Below are 23,122 nucleotides of genomic sequence, written 5' to 3'. Positions count from 1 at the left end.
CAGATCCTTAGAAAATATGTAACAGTTTTAGATAGAGGATCTGGATCAGCGCAGGCTTGGAGGGCTGAAGGGCCTGTTCCTGTGCTGTAATTTTTCTGTTTTTTGTTCTTGATAGAAAGGGTATCGACCAAAGTCTTTTGTCTTGGATGGTGTTGTGCTTCTCGAATTTAATTGCCGGTACACTCATCCAGACAAGTGGAGGGTATTCCATTACACACTTGACTTGTGCCCAGTAGATAGCGGACAGGCTTTGGAGAGTCAAGTGGTGATTTGCACTTCACAGAATTCCCTGCATCTGACCTACTACCCAGGGTGTTGACGGTGGGGGGATTCAGTGATAGCAATGTCGTTGATTGTCAAGTTCAAATAATTTTATTCTGTCTTGTTGGAGATGATAATTTTCTGGCACTTGTGTGGTATGAATATTGTTACGGATGTCTGGACAACTCTCAACAGTGCCGAAGATACTGGACCAGAGCTACACCATTGTTAAGTTTTAATGCGGTGCGGAAAGATCGATTTGTTCCAGGGGTGGTAACATAAGAAATAGGGTTTGGTTATTTTATTAAATAAACGTTATTAAAACAAAAGAAAAACAATATATATTTTAAACTCTAACAATAGCAGATTACATGTAGTTTCTTAACCCATCACACAAGTTCCCATTAAATAGTACTTCAAAGGAACATGCAGCTCTCATTCCATTTACACAGACAGGCAAGGGTGATACCTGGATTTACAAAGCAATTTTTCCTTTGTTAGAGAAGCTCCTTCAAACCCTTTTTGAAAGGCTGAGTCTGAAACAGCTTTCCATGGCCTCTATCTGTGGCTTTTCATAATCCTTCTCCTGCACCTGTTCAAACAGGATTCGCTCCTCTCGAGCTCTGCCATCTCCTCAAACAAACGTTCTTTCCTGGGGTGTCCAGACTTGAACCTATTATTGTTATCTTCGTTTTCTGATTTCCCACTCCCATTTGTCCAAAAGCAGAGCCATATTATTGATATCCAACTAACCTCCCATCTGTGGACAAAAGAGGCCATTAGGCTCTGTAACAGGCTAATGGCTGGTCAAACAAGAGTGTCCCGAAGAACAATGGATTTTGAGTGGACCACCCTGGCTCAACAGGGGCATCCTGTGTATTTCCACTCACGAGTTTAAGTCTGAATGGGACAATGTAACTCAGGCCAGTTGTGGGCGTATCCCTCTGACTTCATGCTAGCAGGTTTTGCCTCAATCTGTCAATCCCTAAATTGCCTACATGTTCAATCCTATTTTTGGACCCAATTTCCTAGTATGGCCTCCTCTTGTAACAATGTTACATGCCACTTATCAGTCTAACCCCGAACGTTGTCCAGATCTTGCTGCATGGAGACATGGACTGCTCCATTATCTGCAACATCATCGACCTTCATTGAGGTGAGGAAAGGAAATTGGCTAATCCAAAGACAATTTAACCCAGTCCTTGGATTGTATTAAACACTTTCTGCGTGGCCCTTGGCCAAGGTCTCTCAGGTGCAAATTATCTCCGATAAGAGCAGATGCAGGATCAGTGATATGCTGCACCCATGCACTGGCACATTATGAAAAAAGAGCCAAGGAGAGACTAGGCCAGTACCATCTGCTTTTAGTTATGTCCCTCCTCACATCAGCTTTTGAGAAAACTGCTTTTATAAATTAACTCAGGCCCTAGTATTATTTGCAAATTCATTGAATAATTGACTCAGACCAAGAATCCCAAAAACAAGAAACTGGGCCTGTTTGTGAATAGAACGTATTGATATTCTAAGGCCCGTATAATATAGTAGGCAGTCTTACAACACAAGGTTAAAGTTCAACAGTTTTGTTTCGAAACACTAGCTTTCGGAGCGCAGCTCCTTCCTCAGGTGAATGAAGAGGTGGATTCCAGAAACACATGTATAGACAAAGTTAATGATGCAAGACGATCGATGTATAATGTAATCTTGTAAATAGGCTCAAGACAGTATCCCAATTTGACAACAGCAGGTTTGGTTCAAAGAGCAGCAAAGGCCTCAAAGACGACTACATTCAGCCCTTCCTAACTGCAACATATTAATAACATTTTTAGGTAGGTGTATAACATTTAGCTTGCTCACAAGCAATGAAACTGGGCTTTACTGTGTGCAAGATGTTTGACAAAAAGGGATGTTGATGTTCTCACTCCATCTAATAAAAGTGTATCCAAAGCTAATAATAAAGCACAAAACCACACAAAGCTTCTGACAGCAAAAGTTCCAGTTATTTTAATTATCCTAAGAGTCATAATGAAAGGCTAACAGCAGTTATTTTCCACTGTTCTATTTTGTCGAGCATTAAACCATCACATTCTAGGCAAAGAGCTGTGGCCAAAATGTTCCTGTAACCGTGGCCATCCCAGCTAGAGAGCAGATCACTAATGGGTACCATTTGCTTTTATCTAGTGAACACATCTTCCGTTTTTGCAAGCTGAACTCAAAGTTGTAGAAACCAGTGAGGGATGGAGCCCAATTGGCATCAGGGAATCATTTTTGATTCTTGGTTTTGGGTAAACATCCAGTTCATTCATTAGTGTCATGAGTGGGAATATGGAAGAGATTTGAATCAGCGATGGACTGATAAATCAGCTGATCATGTTTGTAATAGTAGAGCAACAGAACTAAGTATTACTGTGAAGGACCAAGATGCAAGGGAGGAATGTGAAGAAATGGCAGCCGCAATCAACACAGTGTAATCTATGAAATTCCTAATCTTATATACATATAAAATTGTAAGGCAAGATGAATACATACCATATCAATCATTCAGGATTCTGTTTGTGTACGTATATTTTACATACATAATTTTTTGTAGGTTTTAGTTTAAAAAGTACATACCAAGTTTCACATACAGCACTCCAGTAGCTGTGATGGTTTTATTGCCATTTGATGCGACACATTGGTAGTAGCCTGTGTCTGTTGTATCCAGGTCTTGAATTCGAAGTCGAGAACCGTATTCGGTTTTCCTTATTGTGATCCGTCTTGCTTCTTGAAAAACCGGTGCATCATTTTTTAGCCATCTTATGTTTGGGAGTGGGTTGCCTGCAACTTTGCAGTACAGAGTGGCAGTCTGTCCTTGTACTATAGTGATATTGTTCACAGGTGCCAGAAAGGTCAGAAAATAACCTGAAGGTGAAAGTTCAGAAATTAACATGTAGGTGATGTTTCAAACTCTTAAATTCCTGCTGCATACATAGATTCAATTCTTTAAAATGTCACTGTATCACAGAATCCCTACAGTGCAGAAGTAGGCCATTTGGCCCTTCGAGTATGCACCGACCCACTGAAAGAACACACTACTAGGCCCAATACCCCATCCTATCCTCGTAACCCTGTGTATTGATCATGGCCAATCCACATAATTTTCACTCTTTGGAGGAAACCGGAGCACCTGGAGGAAACCCACGCAGACATTGGGAGAACGTGAAAACTCCATATAGGCGGTCACCCAAGGCCAGAATCGAACCCAGGTCGCCCGAGAACTGATCAAGATCCCAATCTAGTAATGATCAACACAGAAGAACAATAGAGACTATGAAAATGACAACCCCTCTGTAGCAATTTCAATATTTTACCAAAGATACTTCAAATAAAAACAGAAAATGCTGAAAAAACCGAGCAGGACTGGCAGCATCTGGAGAGAGAGAAACAGAGTTAACGTTTCATGTCTGTTTGACTCTTCTTCAGAGCTGAGGAGAGCAATATTATTTTTGTTTTATTGTTGAAAAAGGCATCAAATGAAACAAAAGGGCAGGTCAGATGCTGGGTCAGAGGGCGGAAGAGATTAAGTACCAAAGATATATATTGCTGAAAAAAAAGACATGTTGAAGCTTTTCGTCTTGCACTCCTCAGGATACTTCACAGGGATATCAGTAGAAGAGGAAAACAAAATATATATACTCGAGAAGGGAATGCTGATTGGCTAGCAAGCGGCCTCTGATTAGTAGTTAATGGTGACTGACAGATAACTGCCATGCATTGCTCGAAATTGAAAGCAAGCAACTTGACCCCAATTGGGTCTTGGCATTGCCCTGAATAACAAATCAGCGAAGAGCTATCACCTACTTTGTTTAGCTGGATCAGATGCTATGTGTGTACATGTTCTTTGTCTGCAAAGAACAGGGCCCTGTAAATTAATATATGTAGCTTCCAGTACATCTAAATGTGCCACACTGAGAGCCTGACTGACAATCTTAAATCGGTTATCAGCATATTTCTTAGCACACTGAGGATTATTTAGCAAACATTGTCCAATCATGGAATCACATCTCATGTTGGACACTTTTCAGTAGTACAAGCACAGCTGGTACCTTGCCTATTGCAAACAGCGCAAGGGACACGCTGTTTGATACGCTCCATCAGTCTTTGGGGTGCATGGACAACCTACCTAGTATCACACAGGCACTGAACTTCATGTACCACATTATTCACCTGTGCAAAAAGCAGAATGTATTTTTGGCTTGATCAGCATCCTATTAGTGAAAAATACCACTTGCGTTGCTACCTCATAATAGGAGCGTGAAACAGATAGCTTTACCTTAGATATCTTGCACTTTGCAGGTAATCTGAAGTAGACTAGGCACTCTTCAGGCCAAATGTGTTCATAGCTTTGCGTAATGTACAGTGCAAAATGAGTATTGATTTGACTTACGTACTTGGCAACTTGCGCTATTGAGTTGCGTTTTAATGACACCATATATGCCCAAATGGATGGTGACGCCATGAGATCCCCCCTTCCAGGCCCAGTTCTTGCAAATATCTTTGTTTTGCTCCATGAGAAATGTATCTTCAATGGAAAGACACCTAACCTCCTACCCCTTGCATATTTCTTATACATGGATGACACATTTGCTATATTTCAATCCACAGCTGCATGTAATAATTTCCAGCTTTTAGTGGGCTCCATCCTGCACTCAAATTCACATCTGAAATGGAGCAGTAAAATGACTTCCCATTCCTTGACGTTTTAGTTGAGAAATGGTTCTCTAACGGTTCTCTACCACAGTTTACTACAAGCCTACCTTCATTGGTCAATACATGTGTTGGGATTCTTATTGTTCCGCACGGTAAAGGATTGCTATCGGCAACCTTTTAAATTGTGCCCAATCCATTTGCTCACCATGCCAGTTTGATGCTGAGGTACGGTGCATTAAAGGCATCCTGTGGATAATGGGTACTCTCATATAAAGATTATAATATTATATATTATATATCGTATACGGTAATATAATATAATGCAGCACGGTAGCATGGTGGTTAGCATAAATGCTTCACAGCTCCAGGGTCCCAGGTTCGATTCCCGGCTGGGTCGCTGTCTGTGCGGAGTCTGCACGTCCTCCCAGTGTGTGCGTGGGTTTCCTCCGGGTGCTCCGGTTTCCTCCCACAGTCCAAAGATGTGTGGGTTAGGTGGATTGGCCATGCTAAATTGCCCGTAGTGTCCTAAAAAAAAGTAAGGTTAAGGGGGGGGTTGTTGGGGTATAGGGTGGATACGTGGGTTTGAGTAGGGTCATCATGGCTCGGCACAACATCTTTGCAATGTCAAGATTAGTGGCCCCAAATCCATCCCACTTCCCCCCACCTCAGAATGAAAACCTGAATGTATTGGGGCCCCTTGAACCAAGATGGATCTGTCAGGTTGGGAAATTTGCCAACTTGAGCTACCTGCCTTGTTGAAAAAATCCAGTCCTTGAGAGTTATTTTGTTTTGGTGTCCAAAGGAGACGAAAAAGAGGAAATATAGGAGACATTTTTAAGCAATTTGATGCAGGGAAACTATATGTGGTTTTGGAGAATTGTTGGAAAAAGATGAGAATTCATTGGTTAAGGTGGAAGAAAAAAGCAAAACCCATACCATGATGGTGAAAAACATCTGTGTTAATGCAAGACATGTTACAAAGAAGATTGATATGTTGTACATATAAACTGTAGTATGGGGTTATGATGGTGGATATAATCGACTCAGTTTAAAAATGTTAAAAATGGGCAGGAATGGGAACTGCAGATTCCTGAATACAATATATTCAAAAGGGATAGAAAATAAAAAAATGAAACGGGGAGGCAATAATAGATTGTGGCTGGTAATACAGACCAAACATATTCCAATAAGGACAAAAGCTGAAGCATCAGAGTAAGAGCTCTCTCGGCAACAAAGAGGTTAAAATAAAACAGAGGCTTATGTCAAATGTCAGGAACAGAATTAAATTGAAAACCAGGCAGAATGTAGGAAACTTCAAAAAGGATACAAAGACAGGATATGAGAAAAGATTAATAGGTAACATAAAAGTAAACTCTCAAACTTTTATAAAGGCTAAATGGATAGCTTAAAGAATGGTATAGTCAGTTAACGAGAAACAAGGTAGTCATTTTATTGAGGCAAAGAGCATGACGGTAGAACTGAATAAATACTTTGCATGTTTTCGCTCGAGAGGAGGATTACTGCCAATGCAGCAGTAAAGGGGGATGTAATAGGGATATTGGAAGGGATAAAAATAGACTAAGAAGGGTATACTTAAAAGATTGGCGTTCTCAAAAGTAGAGAAGTCACCCAGTCCAGATGGGATTCATTCTAAGTTACTCAGAGACGTAACTGTGGAAATTGCACAAATCTGGCCACAATCTTCCAATCCTCAGTATATATGATAATTGTCGGAGGACTGGAGGGTTTCAAATACTGCACCCTGTTCAAAAATGGGGAGTGGGAATAAACCTGGTAAAAACAGGCCAGTCACCCAAATGTTAAGTGGTGAGAAAACTATTACAGACCATTATCAAAACCCAAATTAATTCTCACTCGGATAAGCTTGGGTTAATAAAGGGATAGGTAGCATGGATTTGTTGCTTAATAGATCCAAATTATTGTTAAAAAGACTCGCTGACACTGGAAATTTATGTTTATAAATGTGGAATCTCATTCCATGAGATTTTAATTACTGATGGGGGATTTAAAATTGTATTTTCTTTATCTCATCTCTCCTTATCTCTTAATCCCATGTTTCATTCCCCCTCTTTATATCACTTTCTGTATTTGCTTTAGCATTGAATCAACTATATTAATTGACACTTCATGTTTCATATCTACATTATTCATTTATGTTTTTTCAATCTGATTGATTAAGTGCACGTACAGTCTGCCCTGTTCACACAGGTCCCAAATTTTCCAAAACTCTTCAGCAGTGCTAAAATGGCTTTCTACCGAAAGCAAGTTCCAAAGATAAATCCCATAGAAAATCTGTGGGCACGTTTAAACATAATGAACAGTTAGTGTTGCTCATTCATCACTGATAGTAAAATCCAGCCAATTTTGTCTATCATATTTTTGTTTCAACAATGTCGAGGGAATATTTGATCTACTTAGTAACTACTAAAGAAATAGGGAGCAGGAGTTGAAATTATTTTATATTTTAACTTGACAAAGATGAATACTTTTGCTGCTACACGCAATATATTCCTGACGTTTCCTTTTGTCTCACAAATTCAGATGCAGGTTTTGATTAGCTCTCTTGAGCTTATCAGCCAAATCAGAATTTGATAAGTGCACATAGCAATACAGATTTAATCCCTCCCCACTGCAGATCTCAACTTCAACAAATTCCTAGATAATAAATCTCTATTTGGATAAGAAATCAGGCTCGTTGAGAGTTTAGGGTGCATTCAAAACCTTTATCAGAAAGCGAATATCATTTATGCATAAAAAAGTAAAGGATTTAGCAATACAATTCAAGCAGCTGGAGTACAGATTTGTGATTCCAGGCTTTGAGGCAGGGCCAAAATAAATTTGCTTCATTTTAACAGGCTCAGTTTCTCTAGGAGAAGGGATACTTGAGGTTAAGTCCCAGCAAATTCTGTGATGAAGCAGAAATTCTAATCTTGAGCATGAAACTAGATTTAGCACATTTCACCCTTCGACCTAGGCAGTTAAAATTAGCAATTTGCTTTCAAGTTATGTACATAAGTATGTAACGTAAATAACTAATAGTTTTGAGATTTATCAAGAGCAGTATATTGGTATTACAGATTCAAATTCACAGCAGGATAAAAGAAGTGCGAGGAGCTGAAATTATTCTCCCTGGCTTTCAGAGAACCACTGAAGACGGGTGCTATTCTGTACAATGTATATGCACGCACCGATTCCTAAACCAGATTGTGAAACCTTTGTTCGTGCCATCAGCCAATCCTCCTCATAAAAACAGATTTCAAGGTCCTAGCCAAAATACTGATAATGTTGGACAGAACACATGGTAAGTTGGTAATGCAGATACGTTTTTAGTTCAAAGAGGAGCTTACAGCTATAAGGCCAGAAACTTTGGTGATGTAATTTGCAACCACTAAGCTTGCTAAATTGCAACATTGCCTCTCAAACAATTTGAACATGCAGGAGTGATTTGTTCCACACACTCCTGGTATAATGAATATTCACTGGTATTTGGGCTCAAATCAAATCTCCACTGCTCAGCCAATCAAGCTTACTTAATTACAATGCCCTTCTACCCATTACTGGAATATCTTTTTCAGAGAGTTGGCACAGATCTGACTTGCCAAATTAATTTCTGTGCTGTAATGTGTTATGATTTACCCTGCCATTCTGATTACAATCTGAAGTGGTTTAGAGGATCAAAAATCAGGAAATATGGTCATTTACCATCTGTAGAAAGCTAACTTTGGCTGTGCACTGTTCATGTTCATACAACTGATTGATTCCCTTTAGGTTTTATATATAATCTGGACAGATGCCACTGAATCATCATTCCTCTAGGGTTATCTGCTCAATTACCCTTTGTCTGTAAAATAAGTAGACCCTTACCAGAAATTTATAATGAAACAAATTGACAGACAATCACAGCATGTTGACAGCGATGTTATGAATGTGATGCTTTGAAAGAGGATTGTGTTTTGGACTGTCTTTTTATTTCAAGGTAAAATGACGGAATGAAAAGAACACATGTAACTTGCTGCTAGTTGGGCACAGCAATGGGCCAATGTATCCTGATGACCATGGGGGCAGGGGGACCTGGTCACATATTATTGAAGTTCACATTCCAGGTATAAAACTTTAAGTCAAAGGGCACAGCATCTGTCTTTGCAATGGGTACACATAGATTCTGAGGAAGCTTGCTTTGCACAAACCAGGCAGTTTGTTTTTAAATAAACCTGGACACAGAGAGAGAAGCTGACAAAAAAGTAGCCGCTATTGCGAGCAGCAGGGAAAGGCTGCTCTCTGCTAGCTACCAGGCAGAATGCTTGTAAAATATTTTTCCCTGGCTAAAGAAGAACTTGAAGATACATAAGGGGCGGAATTCTCCACTCCCACGATGAATCGGGAAGTCCGTCGTGAACTCGGCTGAGTTTCACAACGGCCTCGGAGGCCGCTCCTCGCACCTTATTCACCCCCACCTGGGGGGCTAGGAACGGCGCTCCGTAAATCTCAGCAGCCGGGCCTTGATGCTTGCATCAAGGCGGTGCACCGAGAATGACGCGACGGCGGCACCTAAGTGACGGCAGCCGCGCATGCACAGGTTGGCCGGCTCCAACCTGCGCATGTGCGGCTGACGTCACGACGGCTCCAACCCGCGCATGCGCGGTTGCCGTCTTCCCCTCCACTGCCCCGCAAGACGTGGCGGCTTGATCTTGCGGGGCGGCGGAGGGGAAAGAGTGGGTCGCTTTGAGACGCCGGCCCAACGATCGGTGGGCACCGATCGCGGGCCAGTCCCCTCCCGAGCATGGCCGTGGTGCTCACTCCCCTCTCCGCCCCCCACAAGCCACAAACGAGCATTTGGTGCCCATGTTCACGACGGCAGCGACCAGGTGTTGTCATGAACCGGTCGGGAACGGCAGGCCGCTTGGCCCATCCGGGCCGGAGAACCGCCGGCCGCCGTGAAAAACGGCGAGCGCCGATTCTGCGTGTGGGGGGGGGGGTGGGAGAATCGCGGGGGGGGGGGGGGGGGGGTGCCAGGGTGGTGTGAGTCGCCCGGCCCTCCCGTGATTCCCCCACCCGGCGTGGGGAGCGGAGATCAGGGCCCACCTGATTTGTCAGAGAAGAATTATCAAAGTGAGCCATATTGCTCATGATCGATTTGGGAATTCTCAGAAGACTTGAGGGAGTGAAACGGGTAGAGATGAACCATTGGATGATGGGAGTGACTTTGGACAGTTTTCTGAAAAACTGCAGTTCTTCAGTGTGAGTTTTGCACAGTATAAATGCAGTGTGGAGTTATCAGTCGTGTTAAGACAGTAGTTTAGAATATTAGTTGCCTAATAAAAAATGATTATTCAATGTTGATTATTTAATTTGTTTGTTACAGTAAAAGTAGTAAAATTTGAAATCTTATTATGGTTTTCTTTATGTTGGTCACTGGGAATTAAAAAAGTTATTAATCTCTAAAGGGATTTTAACAGTGCTCTAGACCAAGTTTATGAATTGCCTTTTTTAGTCACTGCATAGTCAGCGATGTAGAAATCCCAACTCTATAATTTATACTTTCCCTTGGTCATTAAGTCCCAAGGAAATACAGTGCAAATTTGTCACAGTCACTGGGGTGAGATGGGGCAGGAGGGGGAGTTGGGGTGTTCAAGAGGGAGAGTTCAGGGGCGGGATTCTCCCATTTGGCGGCAGAGTGTCAACGCTATCGGAAACGCCATTGTGTTTCATGACGGCATAAACGGGCCGCTGCGAGTACCGATTCTGGCCCTTACAGGGGGCCAGCACAGCGCTGGAGTGGTTCACGCTGTCCAGCCTCCCAGCCCGGCGCGAACTGTGCACCGCGCATGCGCAGTGGTGCCAGCGCCAATCTTCGTATGCGCGGTGGCCTCTCTCAATGTGCCTGCCCCGACACAGCATGGCGCGGGAGTTCAGGGGCCGGTGCAGAAGAAAATAGGCCCAGGGAGCGAAAGGCCGGCCCGCCGATTGGTGGGCCCTGATCGCGGGCCAGGCCCCATCAGAGGACCCCCCCAGGGGTCGGAGCCCCCTCGTCCCTCACAGGCCACCCCTCGCCCCCCAAACCTGCGCGCAGAGTTCCCGCCAGCTGCGACCAGGTGTGGACGGCAGGTGGGACTCTGCCTTTTTAGAGCGGCCGCTTGGCCCATCCGGGCCGGAGAATCAACAGCTTGGTCGCGTACAGTGGCTCGTGACTGGCGCCGCGCCAAATGCGCCGGCGCCAATGGCCCGCTCTGTGAAGAATCACGTGCAGGCGTCGGGGCAGGTTTGCCCGGTGGCGGGGATTCTCTAGCCCGGGATGGAGGAATCCCGCCCCAGATGTATTTTGCTGTGTTATGCCTAATCCGTAACTATTTGCAATCTCAAAATAGAATAACGTTCCTTGTTCCTTTGTGTGGTAAAAAGGACACCGGCATGAATTCCAAGCCCAATATATAATTAAACACTTTAAATTAAGAATTGGATATTTTAAATCACAGCCACAATCAGCCCACAGGCAGGCCTAATGGGAATTTGAACAAGTTTGAATAAATTGAGCAGATACAGTCGGGACAAGTCTGGGCCTGCCCTGTAAACAGGACATCAGGAGATAATCCATTCAAATGGATCGACTATTGTGGATTGCTCAGATGAAACTGGACTTGCTGTCATGCAGATTGCCAGCAGTTACCATATAGGGAGTAAGGTTACGTGCAGACAATATACTTGTGGATGGACTCCTGGGGGTGGGTCCCTGGTGTCCTGCAGAGTTGCAAGTTGCTGAGGGCCATAGAACTTTCTGGAAAGGCACAAAGAGGGGTATAAGAATTGACCCCCAGGACCCTCCCAACAAAGACTCGGCGCAGAGGCAGCAGAGAAGATTTGATGGCGGACCAGAGGACGGAAAGAAGCAATGTGTGAGACCCACCTTTGCAGACAGAGGCCCTGAGACAACGAAGACTCAGTGATTTGGATTCGCAGATCGAATGAGTTCATCGGCACAGGCAGTATTACGAATCTTGGGATTATTGTAGTTGGGGTAATTTATAAGTATAACTGCTTCTAACTGTGTTTCATAATAAATTTTGTTAAATCATAAACTTGTATTCGGCCTTTGTTCATCTTGCAATTAAGGGTACCTGGGTAAAACGATTGAATAATATAAGTGTGTGAAGTTTTATAGGCAACATTAGTTTAACCAATTTCTCCAAAACAGCAAGACATTCCAAGATTCTCTTTTTAAAATGACCGAAGAGGCTAATGACAAAGAACAATGAATTTGTAAACGAAGCTCAGTTTGAATAATGGCAGATGCTATTTATATAAATGCTGAACATTGGGCAGCTCATCCTGGCACTACAAATACACGTAGAAAAATGCATTGCTCATTTTGAGAATCGCCTCCAGCAGTCCCTTTAATAATTACAGGTTATCTGCTCTCGGCCTACTGCCAATGGGTGGAATGAGCCCTGCCCATTATTGCCAAAGTTGCAAAAGGGGATTATAAAACTAAAATAGGATTGGACAGACGTGTAGGTTTTTGTGTATGTGCAAATGAAAATACAGCATAACAGCCAATAATGCAGATGATTGTTATTTACTGCAAAATTAATATATACTGCTCTGTATAGGCACATGCTTAATTAAAAAACAAGTTCATTATGTGTGTCTAATTTTCAATTTCACATTTTTGGCTCCTCCTAAGTAATAGCTCACCTTTCCCAAAACCTTTGTCACTGGCCTCCCGAGTTCCACACTACAATAGCTCCAACACAGTCAATCCTCTGCTGCCCACAAGTTATTGGACAGACAATACAACTCGCCCCTCAGCAGAATCTTTTTGATCTCTACTGGTTTCTCATCCCTGAGCGCATCAATTTCATAAACTCTTGTTCCAATTTTTACAGTTATTCAAACACTTCTCTCAAATTATTATTTTGGCGAACAGAGTTTAATTGACCAACACAAATAAGAACACAGCCAAAGCTGTGCTTCCAATAATAGTCCTGTCTGTCATCCAGTGATCATGATGACCTCCTCACTGGAAAATCAGTTCATAGTTGTGTCACGGAATTGAAATGCCTGTCAGTTAATCAGCGAATGCTTGAATAAGAAGCTGAAAATCCAGACAGCAAGCACTAGGTCACGCTTTTTAAATGGTAAAAGGTCAACAGGAGGAATTTTGTGGTGAGACAACTTTCTTTTGGAAATAAGGCTTTGATTCAGCAAAGATTTCGAAAATCAGTTTGGACAATAGCCCAACAAAAATGTTGCAGTGTATTTGAGAGAAGCATTTCAGAAATGTATTAATTATGGGTGAAAAATTCAACTTGTTTCAAGAATATAAAACTGGCAGCATTGACTAGACAGTCCTCTAGCTTTGCTCACCACCTTAAATCTAAATATACGCTACTCGGACATACTGCAATAGTACAAAAAGTTATGGCTGCAGATACACCAATGACCTGCTTCAAAAGATTGCCTTCTTGCAGTGAGAGTAATCATATCAGAATCCGAACATGCAGCACCTCTTATGATCAGCAACCAGAAAAACAGAACCATTATGATGACTATTGTGCAGATTTTCACATCACTTCCCAGAAATTGCTCTGAATTTGATTGCTTCAAAAACTGACTCAATGTTACATTGATTGATTCTAAAAACATGCAGAGAGACTATGACCCTCTAAATCTCTGACTACATTGCATTACAGGTACTACTGCATTTATACTTATGGACGAGCAGGCATATGGTCCTCAAGGTCAACAGATAATGCACAGGCATTAGTTTTGTACTTAGTTTTTCAGGTTCCTCTAAAACTTGAAGCATTGGTAAACCACATACAGAAGCACACAGATGCATGACTTCTACCTCTGCATACATGATACTGCTGCAAAGTTTGGGGGAGTACTAAAGGGTCGAGTACAATGTCGATATAAACTGGGGCATGCTGATGGCCCACATAAGTTGGAATCCGTGTAAATTACACTAGCATTAAAAAAATGTCATTGCATTTATTGGTCCCATTTGCACCAATCAATAAAAACCTCTACAAGTGGTGGTAGTGAGACCTGCAAATATGGTGGAGAAGTGTGACATATGGAACTAATTTCTCACACAGCAGGACTACTGTTCAGCAAAAATATTTTCAGCAATCAAACGTTTCTTACCCTCAGTTCTATAAACCACGCAATGATTCATTATGTAATTCAAAATAATACTCCCCCACTGGTTCATCGGTCTGTTCCTCCAGCATTACTACATGAAACATTTAATAACCTTTAATCAAAAAGACAAACACATTTATCTGTCTACTAAGTAAATTATCATAATTATGTAACAGAGTAGGAAAAATGAGTTATTTTAGAAGTAACAAAAGGTTTCATGCAACCTCTTTGGTTCATTAACGAAGCTGAAACTGCTACATGCTGGTAAAACAATGAAAGGTTTGTGGTTTTGCCTGCAGACAAAACTTTAGTGCTTTACCAGTTAGTCAAAGGGGGTGTGGATATAATTGTGAACGATTCCTGGAATACTTTTAACCAAAAAAGGACACAGAATTTTAGCATTCACCGATTCATGTGTACCCAGAACACACAGCCATGCAGATGTAATGAGAAGCTCCTGCATACTTCACAGCATTGGACATTCCCCAAGGTTACAATCTCAACAATTCATGTAAATCAGGAGACACATTAACGAGGAATGTTTTTGATTAAGGGAAGAAGGAAGGTATCAAATATTCTATATAAAGTGAACTTCTAATTCTCCCTCCCCATGACATTCAAGGGCAAATCCTACAGAGCCGCCATATATGCAGCCCACCACTATGAGGTCTCACAACCCCATTCCAAATCCTGAGTATGATTATTTTAATCGGAGTGGGTGCCCATCCGATACTAATGCAGCAGGGACATCCACCCAATAGAGACAATGCAATCGTGGAATGGCAGTGGGTTCTTCCAACAGGAGGAATCAGAGTTTGTTTCAGGCCAAAGAAAAATTTTAGCTACAAATTTAACTTGCTCTCAGGGAGCAGAGAGAGACCAGTCTATAAATTATCAATTGCGCTGGGATCCATCATTGTTTAATTCTTCTTTTACGGGTCCAAAGTGAGACAGGTCTCACTTAGTCTATTAGGAATTACTAGTGATATTCACAGGTAAGCCTAGGAAAAGCAGCCGGAGTACTTGTAAAATAACTTTACACGTGTGAACCACAAGTGTAGCAGGTAGAAGAAGCTCCACATTCTGACCCTAATCCAGCCAGAGTCATCACAGAATTACACAAAAATGTTTGTACAATTTCTGGACTGTAGGCTTCTTATTTATGACTTACATGTGAAAACCATTATGTAGCTTTGAATATGCAAAATGGCTTAATTTACAGGCTATATAGAATGTAAAAGCTGGAAACAAATTTGATGACTCTGGGTAAACATTTTAAAGTATTAAGCAACACCAACTCTGAACATTCCACACCAACTCAAAACATTCCATGGTCAGTCCCTGTTGAGTTCTGATTTAAAGTAGGGCAAAAGATGCAGGTTCAGTTGTGACTGGAACTACATCTATTTCCAACTAAATAATCACTTGGACTCAAAAATAAAGAGTTGCGGCTGGTATGGTTATTGAAGAAATCTGGTGTATGAGGTGTTGTATCATCATAAAGCAGCACTTTCTATAAGATCAGCATGGGGAAACAAAAATAAGACAAAAATAATTGAACACTTCATCCAGGCAGCGCCACTTACCATTTTAAATTCTTCCCAAGGTACTATTAATTATTTTTGCCTCGACCCCATAACCTCCTGATCACCTTGGAAGTATTTCTCCAGTTATCCTGCATCCCGGCAGAGAAGATGAGCTATGCAGAAGATGTTTATGGCTGAATGTGATTTAAGTAGCAATGCTGATTTCTAACTAAATATGTTACACAAACGCAGACAGAAAGACAGTGCCTAGAGTCTTTACAATGGCAGATGGTAGATTGTAAAATATGATTTTAAAATCCAAAGATCCAACTGAATAATAGCTTGTACCACCCACCACTGCTCAGCCATTTAATCATGGCTGATATTTTTCTCATCCCCGTTCTCCTGCCTTCTTCCATAACCTCTGATCCCCTTATTAATCAAGAACCTATCCATCGCTGTCTTAAAGACACTCAGTGATTTGACCTCCACAGCCTTCTGCGGCAAAGAGTTCCACAGATTCACCACCCTCTGGCTGAAGAAATTCCTCCTCATCTCTGTTCCTCCTGATCATCCCTTTAATCTGAGATTGGGTCCTCCGGTTCTAGTTTTTCCTACAAGTGCAAAACATCCTCTCCATGTCCACTCTATCCAGGCCTTGCAGTATACTGCAAGTTTCAATAAGATCTGTCTCATGCTTCTTAACTCCAACAATTACAGACCCAGAGTCCTCATACAACAAGCTCTTTGTATCTACTAATGTTCAGCTGGACTCCTGCAATTACTTTGAATACATATCCTCACACCTTGCTTCCTGCAAGGACAGCATAAAATTCCTCAGTTTATCTCCGTCACATCTGTTCTGATGGTGCAAACATGCACATCGTGTCTTCCTTTTACCTCAACTGAGGATTCCTACCCAGCACAGTAAACAAGGCCTGCCAACATGTGCGATCCATTTCATGCACTTCTGCTCACACCTCTTCATTATACTTCCAGAACCACAATTGGGTATTTCTTGTTCACACCTTCCACCCCATCAGCAGTCGTATTCCAGTAGATCATTCTGCAAGCATCAAACACATTTTCTACTGGCCTCCCTCTTCACTGACAGCATAGTCTATTCCTCAGTCACCCCTGACATTGCCTCTGTTCCATTCGGCACTTTTCCATGCAAGCTTGGGAGGTGCAACACCTGTCCTTTCATCTCCTCCATTCTCACTGCCCATCGCCGCAAGAATCTCCTTTCAAGTGAAACAGCTATTTACTGATACTTCTTTCAGTTTAGTATACAGAATTTACTGTGCACAAGTGGTCTCCTCCAAATGCAGGCTGGTGGCTGCTTTGTGGAACACCTTTTAATCTGCAAGCATGGCTCAGAGCTTCTGGTTGCTTATCATTTTAATTCTGCACCTTGCTCCCACGCTGACCTTTATGCCCATGGCCTGCCACGGTGTTCCAGTGAAGCTCAATACTATACAAGATGGAGGAACAGTACCTTATTTTTCACCTTTGACAAAGAGTCATCGGACTCGAAACGTCAGCTCTTTTTTCTCCCTAGAGATGCTGCCAGACTTGCTGAGATTTTCCAGCATTTTCCCTTTCGTACCTTATTTTTCAACTCCGCACTCAACAGCCTTCTGGACTGAACGTAGAGTTCAACAACACTGCCTTCATCTTTTTCTTTTTGTTTTGCTGGATTGGTCTCGTCTCTTTCTTTATCTCTTTATGTTACATTCGGTTGTAGGCCTTAGTTATCATAGAATTTACAGTGCAGAAGGAGGCCATACGGCCCATCGAGTCTGCACCGGCCCTTGGAAAGAGTACCCTACCTAAGCCACACCTCCACCCTAACCCGTAACCCCACCTATCCTTTTTGGACACCATGCGGCAATTTAGCTGGCCAATCCACTTAACCTGCACATCTTTGGACTGTGAGAGAAAATTCACGCAGACACGGGAAGAACGTGCAGACTCCACACGGACAGTGATCCAAGCCGGGAATCGAATCTGGGGCCCTGGAGCTGTGAAGCAACTGTGCTACCCTGCTGCCCACACAATCTTTGTTTCTTTATTGCATTTTTTAACCACTCTCTGGCTGCTGTATCATGAAATAATTCCTTGCTATTCTTCTCTGGATTCCGCCCGAACGCAGACCTCCTCCTTTGCTCTTCTTACTCCCCTCCTCCCACTTCTACTTGCTTAAAAACACTTAGTTTCATATTTCTTCAATTTTGTTGAAAAGCCAATGACCTGAAACGTTCACTCTGTTTTTCTCCACAGATGCTGCCTGACCTGCTCAGTTTTTCCAGCATTTTAAAAAAAATTATATCGAGCAGTAGCCGGTGTTCTTACTCATTGCTATGCAATAACTTGAAATCCACCCTCCAGAAAAGTACATTGAAGACGTCCAAAAGAAATCTGATTTGAAAAGTCCAGACCTATTTAACCAGATCTCTCACTCTCTCTTACAGAGGCTTGGAAACAAAGTAATCTTTGAAATTATGTAGTAAAGACCAAATGTTAATACATTTTTAATTCAATAGTTACCGAGTTTCAAACTTTAAATTTTTATTCTTATATTGACCCACAGCTAAAACCTAATCTCAATTCAGTGGTTGTTTGGCATAATGCATTCTTGTTTGGGTGGACATGGTCGAGCCTTAACAAATCCTTCATCCACGTTAAATGGACTGGGTGGCATGGTAGCACAGTGCTTAGCACTGTTGTCTCACAGCACCAGGGACCCGGGTTCGATTCCCGGCTTGGGTCACTGTGCGGAGTCTGCACGCTCTCCCCCTGTCTGTGTGGAGTTCCCCCCACAACTCCCGAAAGACGCCCTCGTTAGGTGAATTGGACATTCTGAATTCTCTCTCAATGTACCCAACAGGCACGAGTAGTGTGGCGACTAGGGGATTTCACATTAACTTCATTGCAGTGTTAATGTAAGCCTACTTGTAATACTAATAAAGATTATTAGAATACACCAACCATAATATTGCAAAATTAATCAATAAACTAGATGTAGAAATAGAAATTAAGATTTAAATTATGAATATACGGTAGAATCTTGACCCCAGACAACTGTATAAATACTTGGAAAAAAAGTACATGTTCTGGAGAAAGAGCAAAGGAGGAGGATTAATTAAATAGTTTTATCAAAGAGCTGGCACAGGCAAGATGGGTCATGGAATGAAAGCATTTTATAGCATAAAAGCAGTCCATTTGATCAACCATGTCAGAGATTTCTTTTTCAAAAGAACAATCCAATCCACCTCACTCCGCCACTCTTTCTGTAATTATTTACCTCCTACAAATGTTTATCAATTCCCTTTTGAAGGCTACAATTGAACCTATAGCCAAAACTTTATAAGTGCATATCAACCACTTGTTGCACAAAAATGTTTCTTCTCATGTCACCTCTGATTTTTTTGCCAATCATCTTAGAACAGGGCCCATTATGGTCAACCCATCAGCCATTAGAAGCTCTTTCTCTTTATTTATTCTTTTTAACCTTCATGATCTTTACCATCTCAATCAAATATCCTCTTAGCCTTCACTGAACTGAAGAAGCTTGGGTTGGTTGTTTCCCTTATTCTATCCACATAACTGTAATTCCTCACCACTATTCTAGTAAATCTCTTATGTGTCCTCTTCAAATTCCTCATGCCCTTCCTAAACGATGGTGCCCAGAATGGGGCAGAATATTTTGTGATTATTCTATATCCAATTGAGCAGAATATTTTGTGATTATTCTATATCCAGACCCTCTGGTTTTGCTCTTCCCTACAAAGTGAATCACTATTCACTCTCTCAAATCTTTTCAGGTATTTAAAGTTATCTACAAGGTCAAAAGTATTCTAGGTGTGGCTTAATGAAGCCTCAATAAGAGTTCAGCTTATTTGGGCAAATGTTTGGCAAATGCAATATAATATAGGTAAATGTGAGATTATCCCCTTTGGTGGCAAAACAGGAAGGCAGATTAGGAAAAGGGGAAGTACAACGAAACCTGGGTGTCATGGTGGAACAGTCACTGAAGGTTGGCATACAGGTACAGCAGGCAGTGAGGAAAGCTAATGGCATGCTGGCCTTCACGGCAAGAGGAATGGAGTGTAGGGGTACGGATGTCTTGTTGCAGTTATACAGGGCCTTGGTGAGGCTACATCTCGAGTATTGTGTGCAGTTTTGGTCTCCTAGTTTGAGGAAGGACATTTTTGCTATTGAGGGTGCCCAGCGAAGGTTCACCAAACTAATTCCTGGGATGGCAGGACTGACATGAAGAAAGACTGGATGGACTGGGCTTATACTCACTGGAGTTTAGAAGAATGAAAGGGGATCTCATAGAAACATACAAAATCCTGATGGGACTGGACAGACTAGAAGCGGGAAGAATATTTCCGATGCTGGGGAAGTCCAGAACTAGGGGTCACAGCCTAAGAATAAGGGGTAAGCCATTCATCACTGAGATGAGGAAGAACTTCTTCTCTCAGAGTTGTGAACTTGTGGAATTCTCTACCACAGAAAGCTGTTGGGGCGTCTTTGTTAGATATTTTCAAGCAGGAGCTGGATGTGGCTCCTGCAGCTAAAGGGATCAAGGGGTATGGAGAGAAAGCGGGAATGGGATACTGAATTTGCTTGATCAGCCATGACCATATGGAATGGTGGTGCAGACTCGAAGGGCCGAATGGCCTACTCCTGCACCTATTTTCTATGCTTCTAACTAATCTACTTAACAATTGTATACATTGGAAATCAATCCTTATGGTTGGGTTTGCTTTTTTTTTTTAAAATGGCATTAACAGTAGTCACAGGTTATGTATTTGTACTCCCAGAATTATCTATCTCATTTGGAATCATATATTCTAAGTAATATATAAGAACATAAGAACTAGGAGCAGGAGTAGGCCATCTGTCCCCTCGAGCCTGCACCGCCATTCAATGAGATCATGGCTGATCTTTTGTGGACTCAGCTCCACTTTCCCGACCGAACACCATAACCCTTTATTCCTTTATTCTTCAAAAAAAGATATATCTTTATCTTAAAAACATTTAATGAAGGAGCCTCAACTGCTCACTGGGCAAGGAATTCCATAGATTCACAACCCTTTGGGTGAAGAAGTTCCTCCTAAGCTCAGTCCTAAATCTATTTCTCCTTATTTTGAGGCTATGCCCCCTAATTTTGCTTTCACCCGCCAGTGGAAACAACCTGCCCGCATCTATTCTATCTATTCCCTTCATAATTTTATATGTTTCTCTAAGATCCCCCCCCCGCATCCTTTTAAATTCCAACGAGTACAGTCCCAGTCTACTCAACCTCTCCTCGTAATCCAACCCCTTCAGTTCTGGGATTAACCTAGTGAATCTCCTCTACATACCCTCCAGTGCCAGTACATCGTTTCTCAGGTAAGGAGACCAAAACTGAACACAATACTCCAGGTAAGGCCTCACTAACACCTTATATAATTGCAGCATAACCTCCCTAGTCTTAAACTCCATCCCTCTAGTAATGAAGGACAAAACTCCATTTGCCCTCTTAATCACCTGTTGCACCTGTAAACCAACTTTTTTGCGATTCATGCACTAGCACACCCAGGTCTCTGCACAGCAGCATGTTTTAATATTTTATCATTTAAATAATAATCCCTTTTGCTGTTATTCCTACCAAAATGGATAACCTCACATTTGTCAACATTGTATCCATCTGCCAGACCGTAGCCCAATCATTTAACCTACCCAAATCCCTCTGCAGACTTCAGGTATCCTCAGCACTTTTTGCTTTACCACTCATCTTAGTGTCGTCTGCAAACTTGGACACATTGCACTTGGTCCCCCAACTCCAAATCACCTATGTAAATGTGAACAGTTGTGGGCCCAACACTGATCCCGGAGGGATACCACTAGCTACTGATTGCCAACCAGAGAAACACCCATTAATCCCCACTCTTTGCTTTCTATTAATTAACCAATCCTCTATCCAAGCTACTACTTTACCCCTAATGACATGCATCTTTATCTTATGCAGCAACCTTTTGTGTGGCACCTTGTCAAAAGCTTTCTGGAAATCCAGATATACCACATCCATTGGCTCCCCGTTATCTACCGCACTGGTAATGTCTTCAAAAATTTCAACTAAATTAGTTAGGCACGACCTGCCCTTTATGAACCAATGCTGCGTCTGCCCAATCGGACAATTTCCATCCAGATGCCTCACTATTTCTTCCTTGATGATAGATTCCAGCATCTTCCCTACTACCGAAGTTAAGCTAACTGGCCTATAATTACCCGCTTTCTGCCTACCTCCTTTTTTAAACAGTGGTGTCACGTTTTCTAATTTCCAATCCGCTGGGACCACCCCAGAGTCTCGTGAATTTTGGTAAATTATCACTAGTGCATTTGAAATTTCCCTAGCCATCTCTTTTAGCACTCTGGGATGCATTTCATCAGGGCCAGGAGACTTGTCTACCTTTAGCCCCATTAGCTTGCCCATCACTACCTCCTTAGTGATAACAATCATTTCAAGGTCCTCACCTGTCATCGCCTCATTTCCATCAGTCACTGGCATGTTACTCGTGTCTTCCACTGTGATGACCGACCCAAAAAACCTGTTCAGTTCCTCAGCCATTTCCTCATCTCCCATTATTAAATCTCCCTTCTCGTCCTCTAAAACAGTGCATCTCAAACTATCTGATGTGGCGTACCGGCAGTTTTTTTTTTCAATGTGCCAGGGACCGGTGAGCGAAATAAGCCAATCCAGGATTACTGTCTCTTTCTTTTCTGGAAACTCTCCAAGTACCGGCAGACGATGGCTCGCGTACCGGCACCGGTACACGTACCACACTTTGAGAAGCACTGCTCTAAAGGACCAATATTTACGTCAGCCACTCTTTTTCTTTTATATATTTGTAGAAACATTTACTATATTTTTTTATATTCTGAGTAAGTTCACTCTCACAATCTATTTTACTCTTCTTTTTTTATAAATTTAGAGTGCCCAATTCATTTTTTCCAATTAAGGGGCAATTTAGCATGGCCAGCCACCTAGCCTGCACATCTTTGGGTGTAGGGGTGAAACCCACGCAAGCACGGGGAGAATGTGCAAACTCCACACGGACAGTGACCCAGAGCCGGTATCGAACCTGGGACCTCGGCGCCGTGAGGCTGCAGGGCTAACCCACTGCGCCACTATCTTACTCTTCTTTATATCTTTTTTAGTAGCTTTCTGTTGCCCCCTAAAGATTTCCCAGTCCTCTAATCTCCCACTAATCTTTGCCACTTTGTATGCTTTTTCCTTCAATTTGATACTCTCCCTTATTTCCTTAGATATGACCTCCTTATTTCCCTTGCTAAAATGTTGAAATGTATTTGTCAATTATCTGCCCATTCTGCATGTTCATTAACATCTTTAATTTGATCCAGTTTTCGTCAGCATTGACTATCTCTTGCAGCTTGGTGTAAAATACAAATTTCAAAAGTATGTTTTCGATTCT

At 42.0% G+C, this 23,122-nt stretch overlaps 1 protein-coding gene across 3 annotated transcripts in view; it reads right to left on the bottom strand.

Moving 5' to 3' along the window:
* Positions 1-23,122, bottom strand: part of ror2 (receptor tyrosine kinase-like orphan receptor 2) — a 323,434-nt gene that overhangs the window by 66,498 nt on the left and 233,814 nt on the right. For all 3 annotated transcript variants that reach the window (XM_038804721.1, XM_038804722.1, XM_038804723.1), the window contains one exon: positions 2,872-3,159. In XM_038804721.1, the coding sequence (XP_038660649.1) occupies positions 2,872-3,159 (288 nt within the window). The remainder of the gene's footprint in view (positions 1-2,871; positions 3,160-23,122) is intronic.

The sequence above is a fragment of the Scyliorhinus canicula genome, chromosome 8 (genome assembly GCF_902713615.1).
Source record: "Scyliorhinus canicula chromosome 8, sScyCan1.1, whole genome shotgun sequence".
Taxonomy (NCBI): domain Eukaryota; kingdom Metazoa; phylum Chordata; class Chondrichthyes; order Carcharhiniformes; family Scyliorhinidae; genus Scyliorhinus; species Scyliorhinus canicula.
This window is presented reverse-complemented; position numbering and strand designations above follow the sequence as displayed.